The sequence below is a fragment of the Schistosoma mansoni genome, chromosome 2 (genome assembly GCF_000237925.1).
Source record: "Schistosoma mansoni strain Puerto Rico chromosome 2, complete genome".
Classification (NCBI taxonomy): Eukaryota; Metazoa; Platyhelminthes; class Trematoda; order Strigeidida; family Schistosomatidae; genus Schistosoma; species Schistosoma mansoni.
In genome coordinates, this window is record NC_031496.1 from 29,451,555 (window position 1) to 29,470,139 (window position 18,585).

Sequence of the window (18,585 nt, forward strand, 5' to 3'; positions counted from 1 at the left end):
AGGTGATAAGACATTTATGAAATAGTAGTAAAACTCAATATTAAGAAGATAAAGAGTAAATACACCACTGCACCATTGATTCTAAGTCGTGTTACTCAAAGTTCCCAATTACTGGAAGCTTCTAGTATGCGGACCTCAGCTAGATAGTCTATATCTGCCAACTCAGCTCATTTCAACAGTGAGTGATTTTATGCATTGATAACATGTTTCAATATGACGAAAGCCAGGATTATCCAAGTTACTCTTAGGCTAGTTAGTATTACACATCTGAGTAAGAGGTGGATTGGCATAGATGACACGTGATGTAGTTATCCCAGTTGGTGTAATTTCACCGTCTCATCGATTGGTTTATTACAATATCTCTTACTTCCTTATTGATTCGATATCTAGAAACAATTACTAGAAACGTACATATATCAGAAGGGGTTTTTGTGGAGATTTCAGTATTTTCACAGTTGAAATCATGAGTCCATTGAAGCTAGACCACCATGGAAAACCTGGAAGCACTGGACGACCGTTTTGTCCTATTGTGGGACTTCTCAGCAGTGCGCATCCACGATCCCGCCTCGCGAGCGAGATTTGAACCCAGGACTTATCAGTCTCAATTTTGTGAATTGCTTTAAGTTAGACATTAACACCGTTGGATGCCGGCTTAGTGGTCTATCGGTTAAGTACTCTAGCGCGAGACTGGTAGATCCTGGGTTCGAATCTCGTGAGGCGGGATCGTGGATGCGCACTGCTGAGGAGTCCCGTAACAGGCGAAACGGCTGTCCAATGCTTCCAGGTTTTGGTTGGTTGTCTAGCTTCAATTGACTCATGATTTCAACTATGAGAACTTATATATATGTTCAATTTTCATTTAATGTTCATTATAGACTCCATACTTTTTCTATTGTTAAATTAAATATTCCAAAAATTATGTAACATTGTAACACTTAATTCTTTTTTTTTTTTAAATTGTGTTCTCCTTAACACTTTTGAATTCATTCTTATCGTCAACTGGGAATAATTGTACTGTTTTTTTTCTACCCTATAGTATTTTTTGTTAGGAAAAAGCAGCATCATAGTTGATACATAATAGAGAATTACAAATGTTTCTTCTCTTGCATAAATATTTTGTTGTCACTGTTATCCATGTTTTATTTCTTTTAATCAGCTAACTGATTATATTCAGTGGAATGAGTTCTCATGTTAAACATTTGAAGGTTGTCGTTGGAAGACCTTGAGCATGAGTTTTTTTATTAGTTAACACTGATCAGCAAGGCGTATATCTGTAATCTTCAGGGGAATAATATTATTTATTTATTTATTTAAACACATAAATATTGGTACAAAGGGGCACCAGATACATATGCGCCACACAAATTTCATTTGATTTGTGTGAGGACTGTGATACTGCCCGAGTGCCCAAACTGAAGCAGGTGGTTTTCTTAGGGGGACCACACCCGGAGCCTTTGAGATAAAGATATGATCTTTAAGGCAGTGGAGCATCGTGAGGAGATACATTCCCATGGTAGCCGGAGACCAACGATTGATTCATACACCATTTGTTCCCACAGGATACTGGAGCCCATGTGCACCATTGGTTTGGAATCGGGGTTTTCCAACTCCCCTAGGTGAACTTTCCGTGTCCACCAACCCGGTTAAAGCGTCGGACATTTGCTTTTCGTCTTCTCAATCTCGTAAAGTACAGTAATGTCACGAGAAGGCAGTGAGTAGGACTTCCCTGGTAGAGGCTATATACGCGTGGCCATGTGAGAGCATTTGGAGAGGGAGAGCGTACCCTCCCCACTCTCGGCCGTACCAGGGCATTTGGGGGCACAGGGGAATAATACCCTCAGGTTGATTCGAATCTAGGTTACGGGATTGAGATATTTACACTTGATTGATCATTAAGTAGTAGTGACAAATCAATCATGATGTTTTTTTTAGCTTAAGACGAAGAATTTCCATTAGATAAAATTCAATCTTTTACTATTTTCGTGGATTCAATATTTCAACTGTTGATACATATTTATACGTTAGGTTTTGGAGTGTTTTTCCCAGGATGAACGTCTTTCACTCCTGTACCTTCATCGATAAATCATCGTATTCTTTGTAACTTTTTGTTTACTATACACAAGTTTAGCTAAAATTTATAATAGTTTTATTTATTATTAGTATTATTACTATTATTTCATCCCATGATCTCTTGGATCTGGTTTTTAATAATAATAATGATAATAATAATATAGTTGGGATCATGAGTCAACTGAAGCTAGACCACCATGGAAAACCTGGAAGCACTGGACGGCCGTTTCGTCCTATTGTGGGACTCAGCAGTGCGCATCCATGGTAAATGGTTGCTCAAATTCGTGGATTGGTTGAAGTGAGACATTAACACCGTTTGATACCGGCCGGCTCAGTGGACTATCGGTTAAGTGCCCTGGCGCGAGATTGGTAGGTCCTGGGTTCGAATCTCACGAGTTGGGATCGTGGATTCGCACTGCTGAGGAGTCCCACAATAGGACGAAACGGCCTTAAAGCAGTGCTTCCAGGTTTTCGATGGTGGTCTAGCTTCAATTGACTCATGATCTTCACTATAAAATTACTAAAATCTCCCCAAAACCTCCTGAATAATAATAATAATAATAATAGTCTAGTGAACGAGAATTCGGGTGGAGACAACCAATTTATTGTTTAATACAAAATTACAAAATCTCTTGATAAAATATGAGAACCATACACTGAATACTTCATTTGATAATTACCATAATTTATCCTTCACATCCTATATGATTCTTCCAAGTAGCGATTCCTTTTCTACTTACCTTTATATTCTTTTCAACTCGATCTTCTTAGCCTTCTGGTTCTAGGTTTTCCACTTTCGATTGGTATTACATACTACTTATATCTCTTGACATAAGTAGCAATACACCATAAAAGTAGTAGCAATTTGTTACTTAAATTTATTTTCTCTTCAGATATGTATATATTTCTTGAGATATAATAGGCCTTTGTTTCTATTTTCAATCTAATTGTGGACAAATCCATTCTCCAAAGTGAATTGCTACTATCGTGGCCCGGATTCACTTTCTTCCCACCTTCTCTAACTGTTTTATCCATTACTTTACAATTAATTAATAATATTATTGATTTCTATAATTCAATAAACTTAATGGATTATGATTAGCTGATTAATTAATTAATTATTATTTGTTGTAGTGTATCCTTATTTTGTTCAACTCCGTCTATATTCACTAAACATGATCATCGTCATCAGTATCAGCATAATCACTCCCTATATTATTACTACTATCATTACTATTACCATTATTATTATTATTATTTTCTATACTTTAGAGTTGAAGACTTCGTTTTCTCTTATTTTCTACACGGTATTGCTTTTTCCTGCAAAATAAGTTTTATTTATTTATTTAAACACATAAATATTAGTACAAAGGGGCACCAGGCTGTGATACTGCCCGGGTTCCCAAACCGAAACAGGTGGTTTTCTTAGGGGGCCACACCCCGAGCCTTTGACCTGAAGATCTGATCCACAAGGCAGTGAAGCATCGTAAGGAGGTTCAGTCCCATGGTAGCCGGTGACCAACAACAGGTTCATACGCCATTTGTTACTTTAGGATACTGGAGCCCATGTGCACCATTGGTTTGGAATGAGGGTTTTCCAACTCCCCTAGGTGAACTTTCCGTGTCCACTAACCTGTTTAAAGTCCCGAACATTCGTTTTTCGTCCTCTCAATTTCGTAAAGTACAGTAATGTCACGAGAAGGCATTGAGTAGGACTTCCCTGGTAGAGGCTATATACTCGTAGCCATATGAGAGCATTTGAAGAGGGAGAGCGGACTCTTCCCCACTCTCGGCCGTACCAATGCACTTGTGATGTGATGATGATATTCATACCTTACCGGTTAGATTTTGTTATGACACAACTAGTTGTCATTCATACCAATTACATCTAAAAACTTATATATATTGAATATCTATCACTTTCATTTGTTATAATCATTACATACTAATATACATTTCTAGTTTATAGATGATCATTCTTTCGGATAGATGTATATATGTATGGATGGATGGATGTATCTGTATAGGTTTTAATGGTAAACAAATTAAGGAGCGATAAATTCATAGCTGGTACCGTGTTTAAAGACAATTTTCTCTCTAATATTAATATGTGGATTAATAGATTTAAGTAGGATTGTTAGTTAAATAAAATTTGTGATCTTAATTGATTTAGGATATATATTAATTTTTTTTGTTTTGATTTACTCCTTTTCTGATATTTTGATTATTTCTCACGGAAAATAAAATACACGATATGATTATCTGAATTTTATTTTGTTTCATAGTAGAAAGTTATTTGTTTGGTATTTTCATAGTTGAAAGCATGAGTCAGTTGAAGCTAAGACCACCAAGGAAAACCTGGAAGCACTGGACGGCTGTTTCGTCCTATTGTGGGACTCCACAGCAGTGCGTATTCAGGACCTCGCCTCGCGAGATGCGGACCCAGAACCTGTCAGTCTCGCGTCAGAGCACTTAACCTGTAGACCACTGAGTCGGCATCCGATGGTGTTTATGTCTAACTCCAACCAATCCACGAAGTTGAGCAACCGTTCACCTATTGTCTTCAGTGAGTTTATATCTCACAACAGACGTGATTTGAACTCCATTGATCACTGCTTCTCACTAGAACTTCAGGAATCACCTCTTGAAGCGAGTCCCACAGTAGGACGAAACGGCCGTCCAGTGCTTCCAAGTTTTCCTTAGTGGTCAAGCTTCAACTGATTCATGCTTTCAACTATGAAAATACTCAATCTCTACAAAAATCCCCTTCTGATTATAATCATATGCTTACTATTGACTGACTTCGAGAGGTAAATCCAATAGGCAAATACCATTGATAGATTTTGGGAGTTCTAGTGAGAAGCAGTGACCAGTGGAGTTCAACCAGGTCTGTTTTGTGATAGGAACTCACTGAAGACAATTGGTGAACGGTTGCTCGACTTCGTGGATTGGTTGAAGTTAGACATAAACACCATGGGATGTCGGCTCAGTGGTCTATCGGTTAAGTGCTCTGGCACGAGATTGGTTGGTCCTGGGTTTGAATCTCGCGAGGCGGGATCGTGGATGCGCACTGGTGAGGAGTCATACAATAGAACGAAACAGCCGTCCAGTGCTTCGAGGTTTTCCATGGTTGTCTAACTTCAATTGACTCATGATCTCAACTATATAAAATACATCTGTTTAATACGTTTTTTTTCTTAACACTCAGTAATTCTTAAACTTATATCAACTTATTAGCATATAAGATTTATACATATTTATGAGTATGTCTTTGATTGATTTGTATATGAATCTTTAGTATTCTATTATCTTTCTTCTCTCCCTCTATCTTTATCTCTCTCTGTTTCTCATTATTTACATTGATTAGGTAAAAGAATATATGCCAAATTTTGTTTTACGTTACCAACGGGAAGATAATGGTGTATGGTATGAACATGTAAAAACTGATGGTACACGAGTACGTTTTTTCAATATTTATGCATAATGTTTTTATTCAAGTAAATTATCTTTTCATATTTAATCTTTCTATATGTGGTGTATATTGGGGGGGGGGCTATGGTGGAGACGATGAAATCCATTTCATAGAAAGTTGTCTTTGAATATTTACCATCATTGTTAATTTTATAGTTTAGTTTCAACAAGATAATTTGTCTTATTTATTTTATGTAATGAAAAGCAAAAAAAACAAAGTTGTAGACAAGAATCGAGATGTCTATGAGAAAGTGTACAAAAATGAGATGAAAGAAGGTGAAATTGAGGTAGGGAGGTGGGGGCTTTGTGATAATTAATAATAATGATAATAATAATGACATAGTTCTTAAAACATAATTTTGGCATGGATTGAATGTCTAATTAATGAATAAATGAAATGAAATTTATAAGAGGTAGGTAGGTAGATAGGTGAGTATGTAAGGTTGGTTAATGTTTGCCAGTTTATTTATGTGTGTTTAGTCACGAAAAAGAATGTTGAATACTTTCAATTCAGTAATCTCTACAAAGCCAAACTAAAAACTATCACGTGTTCACTACTGACTAACCTCGACGGGGGAACTCTCGTAGATCTTGTGAGAAACCGTCACCAGTGAAGTCCAACCGTGTCGGGTGCGAGGCATTTACCCACCGGTCTATCTAATTTGCTTAGATCTCGTTTCCTTTAGGACGAATCTTCCAAATATTTTTGAAGTCAGAATGTTTGTGCCAGATTTTCTACTTTGACAGTAACTGAATAATTTTATCAATTTGTTTACACTTGTAGAAAATTTAGAGGATACTAAACGAAATGAATTCACATCACATTCCATCTTATGTTTGTTAATGTTACTTAACAATAGTAGCCCCCAAATGCCTTGGTACGGCCCAGAGTGGAGAGAGTACGCTCTCCCTCTCCAAATGCTCTCATGTGGCCACGTGTATATATCCTCTTCCAGGGAAGTCCTACTCACTGCCTTCTCGTCGCATTACTGTTGTTTACGAAATTGAGAGGACGAAAAGCGAATGTCCAGCGCTTTAACCGGGTCGGTGGACAAGGAGGGTCCATCTAGGGAAGTTGGAAAACCCTGATTGCAAACCAATGGTGCACATGGGCTCTAGTATTCTGAGGGAACGAATGACGTATGAACCTGTTGTTGGTCATCGGCTACCTTGTGACTGCATCTCCTCACGATGTTCCACTGCCTTGTGGATCAGTTCTTCAGGTAGAAGGCTCGGAGTGTGGCCCCCTAAGAAAACTACCTGCTTGAGTTTGGGCGCTTTGGCAGTATCACAGCCCTCACACAAATCGAATGAGATTTGTGTGGCGCATATGTATCAGGTGCTTCTTTGTACCAATATTTATGTGTTTAAGTAATAATAATGATAACAATAGTAAATGTTTTCATACCATTCCTCATTAATTTCTTTTGTAATATTTATATTTGTCTTATCAGGTCCTAAAAGCTAATAATGATCCACGAAATATTGCTAGAACTACACTTGATTCAGTAGTTATTGCTAAACGTATACGTATTTACCCTTATAGTCATCGGTCAAGGCAACAAGTTTGCTTGCGATTTGCATTGTATGGATGTAATTTCCCAGGTGAGTGTAATATATATATATATATATATATATATATATATATAAACCATATTCATTTTCAATGTACACTTAACACAAAACCCACTATATTTTCATCTGCGCACATATACAATGCTTAGTGGATTTGTGATTAAGTTATTATTGAACTTCAGCTTATCGTATTTCATAGTTTGAATCCTGCCCCCATACTTCTTACTTTAGTTTGCTTTGTTAGGTGGTGTTATCGTCCCTTTCTCATTTTAAGTATGTTTATAAAAGTGATTGAAGTAAACGAAACGAAGTTTGAGTCTGTAATCTCAGTGCAGGGATCAGAATTTTAGATATGTTAATCACTAGTCCATTGCTTGACATGATTTCATATAGTTCAGTGTATTCACATCACTTTAAATGCTTACTTACTTACTTACGCCTGTTACTCCCAATGGAGCATAGGCCGCCGACCAGCTTTGTCCAACCCACTCTGTCCTGGGTCTCCCTTTCTAGTTCTATCCAATTGTTGTTCATTCTTCTCATATCTGTCTCTATTTCTCGGTGTAATGTGTTTTTTGGTCTTCCTCTTCTCCTTTGGCCTTCAGGATTCCATGTTAGGGCTTTTCTTGTGATTCCACCTGTAGCTCCTCCGGGGGCTACTGCCGGTCCTAAGTCCGGGTAAAGGAGGAGGGTTGGGCATGGGGTTAGCGACCCCATCCCATAGAAAACCAACTCGCTAAAAAAACGCTAACTTTAAGAGCTAGTTTATTATTATTTCGTTTTTAAAAATAATCTTTCAAGTTAATAGGATGAAATGAAAATACACTGAAGGGGGATAGTGAAAATATTTATAGCGTAGAAAAAACGCCGGTTTTTTTAAATGCTACTTTTCTCTCAAATTATGTAACATTTGTGACATTTATCAGTATAGAGGTTAAAAAAAAGTAGTTTTATATCAGTAGTAGTTATACGTGTTTGACTTCAAAATCCTGGGTTTGTCCTTTGATAGGATCTTTTGATACACACTTCTAAGTTATCTTATTACAAGGATGAAATAGCTATCCATTACCTCCCTATTATCTAATAGTATTCCAATTAAGATCAGTTTGTAACGAAGGCAACCTATAAATTGAGTTCATTTCCACAAAACTCTAACTAGATAACATGTTGTATTGTCAATTCTACTAATTATGTAATCTACTAATTTAATTAGAATAAAATAAATGACTTGCTCCCTTTAAACATGGAGTTGTAACTACCTCAATAGATTCATTTAGCAAAAGGTCGAATTGACTATGAAACGTTCATCTCTCCAGGATTATCAACATACACCATTTAGTCTCTCTTAAATATTGTTGCAATGTGATCTTTTTGAAGATCTATTAGTATCCATGTTGAAGTAAGTCTTACCTTCATTAGTTTATCCTAAGAATCTACTTTACGTGATCTAATACTTTTTAATATGTTAAATAAAAGAGTGAAAAAACTACGACTCGTCACATCATACAGTACTTGAGATCCAGTCGTAACGTTACACATCATACAACTGAATTCTATGGAAGATTGATTATTCTTCAAATATTGTTTCGGTTAAATCAAATCCACGTTAATATTGATTTAAGGAAACATGTAATCGGTATGTTTTAAGTAGTCATACAGACTGGATAACCGTTTCAGGGAGTTATAAAATTGATTTTTAATTGATAAACGAATATCTTAGACATTCTGAAAAATTCATATCTAGGACACTGATTTTGTCATCGGGATCCATCTGAATCCCATTATTGATTTTCACACTGAGGCATAAATCTGCTGCTTATCATTCAAAATTCAAACGCGTTATTTACTATGCTATTTACTTCGTTACGAAACCCTCCTACTTGTTCACCGGATATGATATTTACAATCAGTCGTACTAGCCATTATGTTCATTTTGGTTTTCACTACTAGCCACTATTCATTTTATAGTTATCTATGTAGTAGTGAGCTAGCAACAACCGAACGCTATATTTACTTTTAACTCAAATTATTGAACTGACCAAAGTTATACTTGTGCATATTACACACTCATTCAGTGTTCTAGAGATTAAGCGTCCATGCGCGAGAGCGGAAGTCCTGGGTTCGATTTCCTGTAGCATGATCGTAGATAGGCATTGCTGAGGAGTGAAAACTAGGACGAAACATCTGCCTAGTGCTTTCACGTTTCTAATTTAAACTATGAGAATAATTAATTGTTAATCGTATCTATTCGTTGGCCATGCACTAACTTATCAACAGACAGTTGTATTAAGAAAGACATAACTACTGAATGGGTCACAATTCCGCCTACCTAACGGAACATATGCCAGCGGTGAATAATGTTTTTTTTCTACTTTTAAAGCTAATTATGATTATATCTTCCCTTATTGTTCTCACTAACTCTGGAATGAGTAATTTGCTAAGTGGGAAAATTTTTTGGGAATATTACTTTTGATCACGAAAGTGAATAGAATTTCTCATGTATTTAACATGATTATGTCTGTTTATTTGTTATATATATATTATTCTCCTTTTTCGATTCGATGAATATATATATGTAGATATAATTTGCATACATGTTGTACGTGTGCAATGGATACAGTTTTCATGCTTCTACTCTCATTTTTGCCACATCAACCATTCCATTTCTACTGCCGTTACTGCTAATATCATCCTGAATCGATAATGAATCATTCAATTCACGTACAAACACACACACACACACACTCACTTGTTTTTCATACAAACACCATAAGGCGTCAAATCTCTCATTCACTCATTCAGTCAATTGGTTGGTTAGTTAGTTAGTCAATAATATCAAACATATTGTCTATTTGATAAGATGAGTTAACCTCTGTTATGATTATGCATAAAATAAATTAGGTCACCACAAATTCTTTGTCTATAATTTAAATTAATGGATTTGATGATGATGACGATGACAGTCTAATTTTATTTCAGAATCTGAAATCTCTGTAGACACACAGGGTTTTATGTCTTAAAGCTATGACCTGACCTCTAGATCATGGTTATATGTTCATATATATGTTCACATATACACTGTTATTAACATTTTTATTATGGATAATTCAACTAGAGAGGGTATTTTATGACATAGGTTGCAAATTGAATAATTATTGTTACTCGTAACCAGTTATAATCGTTGTTACTATATATGTGTATATGTATTTCTCAGATTACTTCTCAAATTACCATAAATATGACAAATACAATGAAAGATAATTTGGAATTTCATTCCAGGGTGTATGTGGCTGAACATGTCCAATCTTCAGTGAGTATGATCTATCCAGTCCCGACCGTTGCTGCTACCTTGACGTGGTGGTCGGGCTTGCCTATCGTGATGAACCAATCGAGCTATACTGGCTGGAACAATCGTTCCTCAAGGTCCTACTATGCCAGAAAAGTCGGTTGAAGAGCGGTAAGACTAAAAGCAGCAAACCCAAGGTCCGAAGGCGAAGTCGTACTGCTGACTGTACAGAGGTGTGACAGCAGTAAGGTGTTCCCTTCAGACAACCAGCATGATAGCGATGCTGCCTTCCCACAAGGAAGGGTGGGGTTAGAAAAGGTCGACCCTAAAAATGTACACTTCGCCTTATCCCACAGATATCCGTCTCCGATGGTAAGGTCCTTTGAAGAACGGAGCTAACACAAAAATTACCCACAAAAAGGTCGTGTATGACCGACCTCAAACAGTTGTCCCTTGGGCACTGTGGTCAGGCTCTCAGGTCATTAAGACCACTTCTAACCGAATTTCCTTTTCAGGTAACTCTAGACGAACCCTTCCACAGTGTGGCAACTTGGACCGATGCATATGTATGCCTGGTCCTACGTTGTAGCTGACTGACTGACTGATGATCTATCCAACACTTTCGAGCGTTTTCTTAAAAAATTAATGGATGAGTGCTGCATATCGGAATGTAGTTCTCACTATAGATTTCATTTCAATCGTCTGTAATTAGCCTCACTCATTTGCTTTGAATATGACAATGTAACACAGTCCAATATGCCAGATGAAACATATAAATATAGTCGAAATTAGGGCTAGAAATGAGATCTTTAATGAAAATCATGCTCCAGTATACAGTACTCATCTCACTAAATGAACTGAAAAAATGAACGAAATTACTGGATACAACAGACCTTTTGAACAACAATGAAAACGTTGTGGATAACTTCAGTGGTATGCATATCACTAATTGTGTTTGTTATCATCCGTAGAATTGGTGAAAGCTAAATAATATTGAACAACTGTTCTGAACTTCTGGTTCATGAGCCTTTAACTTTGCATACTCACTCATTACCCTCAGTCATTTAGTCATAATGAACGTATTAGACACTTCACAGCAGTCAGCGGAATGAGGTAATATTATCGAGATGGATATCAAAGTAGGGACTATAATATCAGTGATAGCAAAAATAAAAATAAATACAGAATATGATTTAAGAAAAACAAATAAATCTGGGAAACAAGAAATATATTATAATGTTAAAGCTCTACGATCTAAGGGAAGACAAGGACGGAATGCATCATTGCCACTGATTCTCAGGCATGTAATCCATCACAAGACGGATATAGAGGGCTTGAAGAGATTGTAGTATTCCTATAATTAAAATTTCTAACTGATCTTAGCTAGACCACCATTGAAAACTTGGAAGCACTGAATGACCATTTCGTCCTAATATGTGACTCCTTGATAGTGAACAACCACTACCTCTCATACATGAGTCGAACCTAGGACCTTCAGTCCCGATTTCCTTCTGCGGGATGGTGGCTGCGCACTATTGAGGAGTTTCGTACTAAGGTAAAACGGCCCTTCAGTGCTTCCAGGTTTTCAATGGTGGTCTAACTTAGACTGGCCCATGATTTAAATAGGAATATGAATTGCGGTAACGATAGCAATAATGGCAATAATAGTAGCGATTATTATTATCAGGAATGTAGCGTCAAATAAAAAGAAGTTGGATGTAGAGTTATGAATAAGAAAAATGTTGAAGGGGAACGTACAAAATTCGAACTAACAATCAAAAGACTGTATCGTAAGTCGAGTTAAACGGAGAAGATATATGTATCTTTTACGCATTCATAAGTAAAGTTTCTTTAAATTAATACCAATTGCTTCAGCTAATATAAAGTGTTATCTTGAGCCTTTTGGTAGATTACTAGGATCCTAATGTATTACTGAAAAAGTAATCGTTGATTTTCATATCATGTTCATAATCAATTAAGTTGGGAAATAAGGAGACTAGTAACGGATTTTCTAATGCCTTTTCTTAGCCGTGTCAGTATGCGTTTACGAGCGCATGATATTCGGGACTTGACACGCATGACATTGATCAAAACCCAGTGATCAATCAATTGTGATTACATCTCAGTTCTACAAGATGTTGGTCGCGGCTCGAATAGCTTAATGTCAAGGTCTCTGACTGTGAAGCTGAGTGACACGGGATCAAACCCGTCAGGGAGCACCATTTCCCTCAAGATTACAGGTACATCTTGCTGACGAGTGCCAAGTAGCACGAAACCCGGGTTCAGGGTTTCCTGTTGACCACCTCCAACCACCATCTTATCTGATCATATCGTGTTATGCTTTTAATTATCAAAATATTTCATCAATCAATATTAACCAATAAAAATGCTCTAAAATTTTCAACCAATCAGATTCTTTCAACCTAACTATCTGTTTTGTTTTTTTCCCCTGTTGTTCCATTGTTCCAATTATTATGTACATATATTACTAAGGAAATATGAACATTTACTAATTTGATTACTAATTAGTAAATTGTTTATTTCAATCAAATCAAGTTTGTAATGAAAAAGAAACAACCCCCCTTTCTTTTATCAAAATTTTCGAGATTTTATAAAATTTAATCAGATAGATACTACTTTACATAAGATAATTAACTGATATTTGTCGATAGGTAGTTTTTTTTTTATAGAATTTTATAATAATCAAGTTTTTAGAGAATTGAGGGAAAATAGGAAGAAAAAGAGGGAAACGTTTTCATGGTTTATTTTAAATTAATAATACTTACTTACGTCTGTTACCCCTCGTGGAGGAGGATAGGCCGCCCACCAGCATTCTCCATCCAATTCTATCCTGAGCAATCCTTTCCAGTTCTTTCCAGTTGTTATTCATCCTTTTCATATCTGCTTCTATTTCCCGACGTAATGTGTTCTTTGGCCTTCCTCTAAATTAATAATAATAATAACAATAATAATAATAATAATAATCATGAATTAGTTAAGTAATATTACATAAATCTTTTTCTAGAATGTTTGCCTGTTTATTCGTTTATCTTGATTGTTTAAAATTTAATACTGATTCAATGTTTCTGGCCCCCAAATACCCTGGCACGGCCGAGAGTGGGGAGAGTCCGCTCTTCCTCTCGAAATGCTGTCACACGGCCACGCGTATATAGCCTCTGACAGGGAAGTCCTACTCACTGCATTCTCGTGGCATTACTGTTGTTTACGAAATCGGGATGACGAAAAGCGAATGTCCGACGCTTTAACCGGGTTGGTGGACCCAGCTAGTTCGCCAAGGGGAGTTGGAAAACCCTGATTTCAAACCAATGGTGCACATGGGCTCCAGTATCCTGAGGGAACAAACGGCATATGAATCAATCGTTGGTCACCGGCTACCATGAGACTGCATCTCCTCACGATGCTCCATTGCCTTGTGGATCAGACCATTAGGTCGAAGGCTCCGGGTGTGCCCCCCCCGCGAAGAAACCACCTGCTTCTGTTTGGGCATCTGGGCAGTATCACAGCTCTCACACAAATCAAATGAGATTTGTGCTGCGCATGTATATCTGGTGCTTCCTTGTACCAATATTTATATGTTTAAATAAATAAATAAAACATGTGTGTGTTATCCATTATGAAGTAAGAGATTGTTCAATTTGTATGTTAGTCATATGATTATGATATAGTAGTAGTATATGTCAATCAATTGAATGAATCTCTTAAGATCATTTCACAGTGGTGTATATTTTAAGTTCTTCTTTATGCTATTAATCGTATGATACTAATAAGATAATTTTGTTGTATTTCAAAACTTTCCAATTAGTACTCGTCACATGAAAGACTATAAGAATCAAAACTTTAGGATATGCAAATATTACAAATCATGAAGTTCAAATTCGATGACTATTGTAGAAATTTTGTAAAGATTGTTGAATTACCATGATTTATATCACGAATTAATCTTAGTTTGATTATCATCGGAAGCTGCAAAGCATTGTTCAGTTGTTTTTTTCCTATTGTGATACTCTCCAACAGTGCTCATCTATACGACTTCACCTTGGATTAAAGCTTAGGACCTTCAGTTCTCGTGACGAACACTTAATTAATCTTCAGATCATTCTACTATCATATTTTTTCCCGATATTCAATGGTTGTTCAACTGAGATTAGTCCATGACGTAAATATTGGAAGTTCAATGAATCCCATTTTCGATCACTGAGAATTATTGAATTGTCTTCAGTTTTTTCCAAATATCAGAGCTTACTAGAGAGAATAGAATATGGTCAACAGTAATCGAATTCATATGACTAACAAGTAAATTGACCAATAGCTCAAAGGTTGGTGTAATTGAGTACTTCATTGGCTTATTGTATCTATACCCTCATAGTAGTACATGGTTTCTCAAAACCTAAGTTAGTCAATCAATTTTAGAACCCGATACGAAAATGTGGATAAGATATAGGATGTGTACTGCTGAGGATTCCCACAATAGGATGAAATGGCCGCCCAGTGCTTCCAGGTTTTTCATGATGGTCTAGCTTCAATTGACTCATGATCTCAACTATATAAAACATAGGATCTTGTCAAATGTTAAATAATATGTCAATGTTATGAATCATAAAATGAAGAGTTTTTCTCACAAATGATGAGATAATAAAGAATAAAATCAATTCGATCAATGTACTACTTCCTTGAATCTTACTAGTTGAGATATAATTAGGAATTAAAACTGGCGATTGGTCTATGTTGATAAGGTTATTTGCATACTTCCCATTTAAACAGCAACCCTATGATACAGTAATCATTGATTGAAGATAAAGTTCAGTCTTGATTCGACTGTTACAACATTATTTTAACTACGTTACTAGTCATCTTGTTAATGTCATCTCTTCATGCTAATATGTTATGACAGTTGTGGTCAACACATACTTATACCAAATTTCACTCTGGTAATGATTAACTTGCAGTCTGGATTTTCGAGTTGACTGTGTTATCTCGTTCAGAAACGCTTGATTTCAGTAATAACATAGAGGTTTTTAGTTATTAAAAGAGCTTTTTCAACTACAATCGTTATCTATCATAATGTATTATAACGCATTATAATGTAAATCCATTTATCATTACAGATGGTGTCATATCTTATTCAATGCCTCAAGGTGATACTATCACATATGGTCGACAATTATTATTCGGTTCACCTTATTCTACTATTCCACAAAATTTTCAAGATTTAACTTATGATGGTCAATTGATTGAATTAGAAAATCAATTAGTCGGTGGTATAGGTCAATTAATGGATAATATTGCCTATTTAGGCAATGTTACTCAACATTCAGATTCTCATCCAGCTCAACCTGGTTTTCATTTTATTGGTTGGAATGTTCCAAATAAAAGTTTACGTATTCTTTTTAAATTTGATGAAGGTAAATCTGTGTTTCTATGTAAATTGCTATCTTATTTTTTCTTGCAACCAACGTTTATGAGTTTTATTCATTACAAATTGCTGTTTAAGTTGTTCTCTGTGAGGTCTGAAGATTATTGGTTAGATTCCTGACCTAGTCGTTGGTGTACACTTCTGAGGAGAGTTTCGTACTAAGACGAACTAACTGTCCAGTACTCCTGTGATTCCTCAGTAATGCAATGGAAATCATGCACATATTTCATAACTCATCTTTGGGTTTTAATATTGTAGCTAGACAAAGGAAAACTGTGATATATTATCTAGCTTGACTTTGAAACATCTATCGATTTATGTCTAAATCCATTTTATTAGTAACTTAATTATCCCACTTCGGTTTGGACGCCTGAGCAGTATTCCATCCCTCATACTCATATTTATAGGGTACCTCTTTGTACTAATGTTTATACGTCCCACAATAGGATGAAACGGCCGTCCAGTGCTTCCAGGTTTTTCAATGGTGGTCTATTTAAATTTCATAACCTTTAAAACACTTTCTTCTGACTTATTTGTTTACTTTATTTCTGTAGTTCGGACTTTTATTTGGTTACGTATATTTACATTCGATTCTGTTCCATTGAAATCACGTGTATTTTCACAAGCTATCGTTGAATTCAGTATGGATGGAAAGAATTTTGATAAATCCATTGAAATTTCAACTAATCATGCACGTCTAATTGATCCAAATCAAACCAATCCAACACGATTATCTATATCTGATAATGATATACAATTGTCATCATCATCATCATTATCTAGATTGAAAAGAGCATCAAATTCAATGGACAATGGATTAATTCAAGATACTATAATTTATAATAATCATGAATGGGATGGTGCATTAGTGGTACAAATCCCATTAGCCAGTTATAGAGCACGTTATGTTAGCCTGACTTTAACATCAGCTGATTCATGGATTTTATTATCTGAAGTACAATTTAATTCAAGTAAGTAATTTTTATGAGTTTTTGTTGTTTTCATATGTATGTGTGTGTGGGATCATTAGTTTTCCTGGAATTGTAGTGGATATCACTATGTCAAGCCCTTATAGGTTATTCTGGCTTCTGTACAGACCAATTTATCCATTCTTCTATGGCCATACTATGACCCTGTTGGTTATTCGCTTATTAATCCTGACTTTATATGATCGCGTGTTAATTGCTCACCCTATTCGTTACGTGTCTGCAACTTATTTTTAGTCTGACCATAAATATTGAATTACGCTTGGTTAAACTGAGTTATCTCACTCACCTTCTCCATATTACATCGCTTCGTTCTCAGTTTTTCCAACGATATTTCTCCGCTTTCCTAAGCTTCGCTTCCTACACCCCATTTCTCTGACTGTCTGTCTGGATCAATGAGTGTACTAAGTATACGTATTCGGAATTCACTCTCGTATTGGACTTATTCCGTTATTCTGTGACGCGAACTAAGTCGATAATTACATGCGATGGTTGGCGACATGTATATTTCGATAACAATCATCATGCAATGTAACTGGAGTCAGATATAGGACCACTAAAAATGTACATTAGGAGGCCTATGACTGAAGTTAGCGTGCAACTTTTTTAAATTTCCATGGTGCCTTTTTTCAAAAAATAGCTAAGGTACTAAGTTTGTTAGTTATGAACATAAATAAATAAATGACCAATTAGATTATGTTCTAAAACATCCATTATTTCAAGCTGTTATGACTGTAGTAACCTTTCTTTACTCAACTACTAATCGATGATAGCTATAATTTCCTTATAAGTATTACATGTTCTCTCAACTGAATATTTGAGAGTGAGCTTACGTATAAGAAGTGAAGATTTACGAATTTCTGACCAGTAATCCAACCGTCACTATGGATCTCTCTCTCTCTATTTACCACTGGACGTAACTCCCTTCCCGGAATGCAAAGTTGTTATTCAAGGGCGTTAAAATGTGGAATGTTAAAGCAGCTAAAGGAGGCTACATTCAGATGACCTTTAGGGATGTTTTTAACAATAGGGACGAGTATAAGACAAATATGTCGCCAGAAAAGAGGAGTATCTTAAAGGAGATAGGGATATTGTTATAAGCATTTGAGATAGCTAAAATCTGAACTTGATATTTTATACATTTGTCTTCAAGATGTTGATTATATGCTTTTCTACATGACTTTACTACCTACTACTATTACATATGAATATAAACTTAGTTTTGTTAGATTCATTTAGTATTATTTGTTTGAATCTTCCCATCGATGTGTTAGGACTGCAACTGGTCAGTCTCTAATTGGCATATATGCATACTGTGCGTATTGCCTCGATATAGCCTTAATTCACAAGCATTGTATGCAAAGATGGATAGTGGCTAGTACTGGAATCCATTTTGAACGCATCTGCTGGATGTGTTTGCTTCTCGGAGTTGATATTTACACTAAGGGTTGTACACAATGATATTCTATACGAAGAAAGACAGATATGAAACATTTTTAATCTGATGGTTTGAGGGAAGATAAAGAGTGAATACACCTACTCCATTGTGATCGATTCTTAGCGGTTGAAGGTAGTAGGTAAAAAATTGTATTCGATCTCAGTTTTGTGGTGGTGGTGGTGTAGTGAACGAGAACAAAAGTGGGGACTACGGAATGAATTTGAACATACAATTACAGAACGACTTAGTAAGATCTGAGAACCATATATTAAGTACTTAATTTGCAAAATGTCAATAAATTGTCTCAAACTTGGCTGTTCCCTTT

General features: G+C 35.9%; 1 protein-coding gene across 1 annotated transcript in view; it reads left to right on the forward strand.

The window, feature by feature from the left end:
- The window catches only part of Smp_133690 (putative discoidin domain receptor), a gene marked incomplete at its 3' end in the record, with an annotated part of 117,861 nt that overhangs the window by 73,304 nt on the left and 25,972 nt on the right, over positions 1–18,585 (forward strand). The window contains 4 exon segments of the mRNA XM_018796322.1: positions 5,438–5,527; positions 6,996–7,146; positions 15,529–15,825; positions 16,391–16,807. Coding sequence (XP_018650546.1) covers positions 5,438–5,527; positions 6,996–7,146; positions 15,529–15,825; positions 16,391–16,807 — 955 coding nt within the window.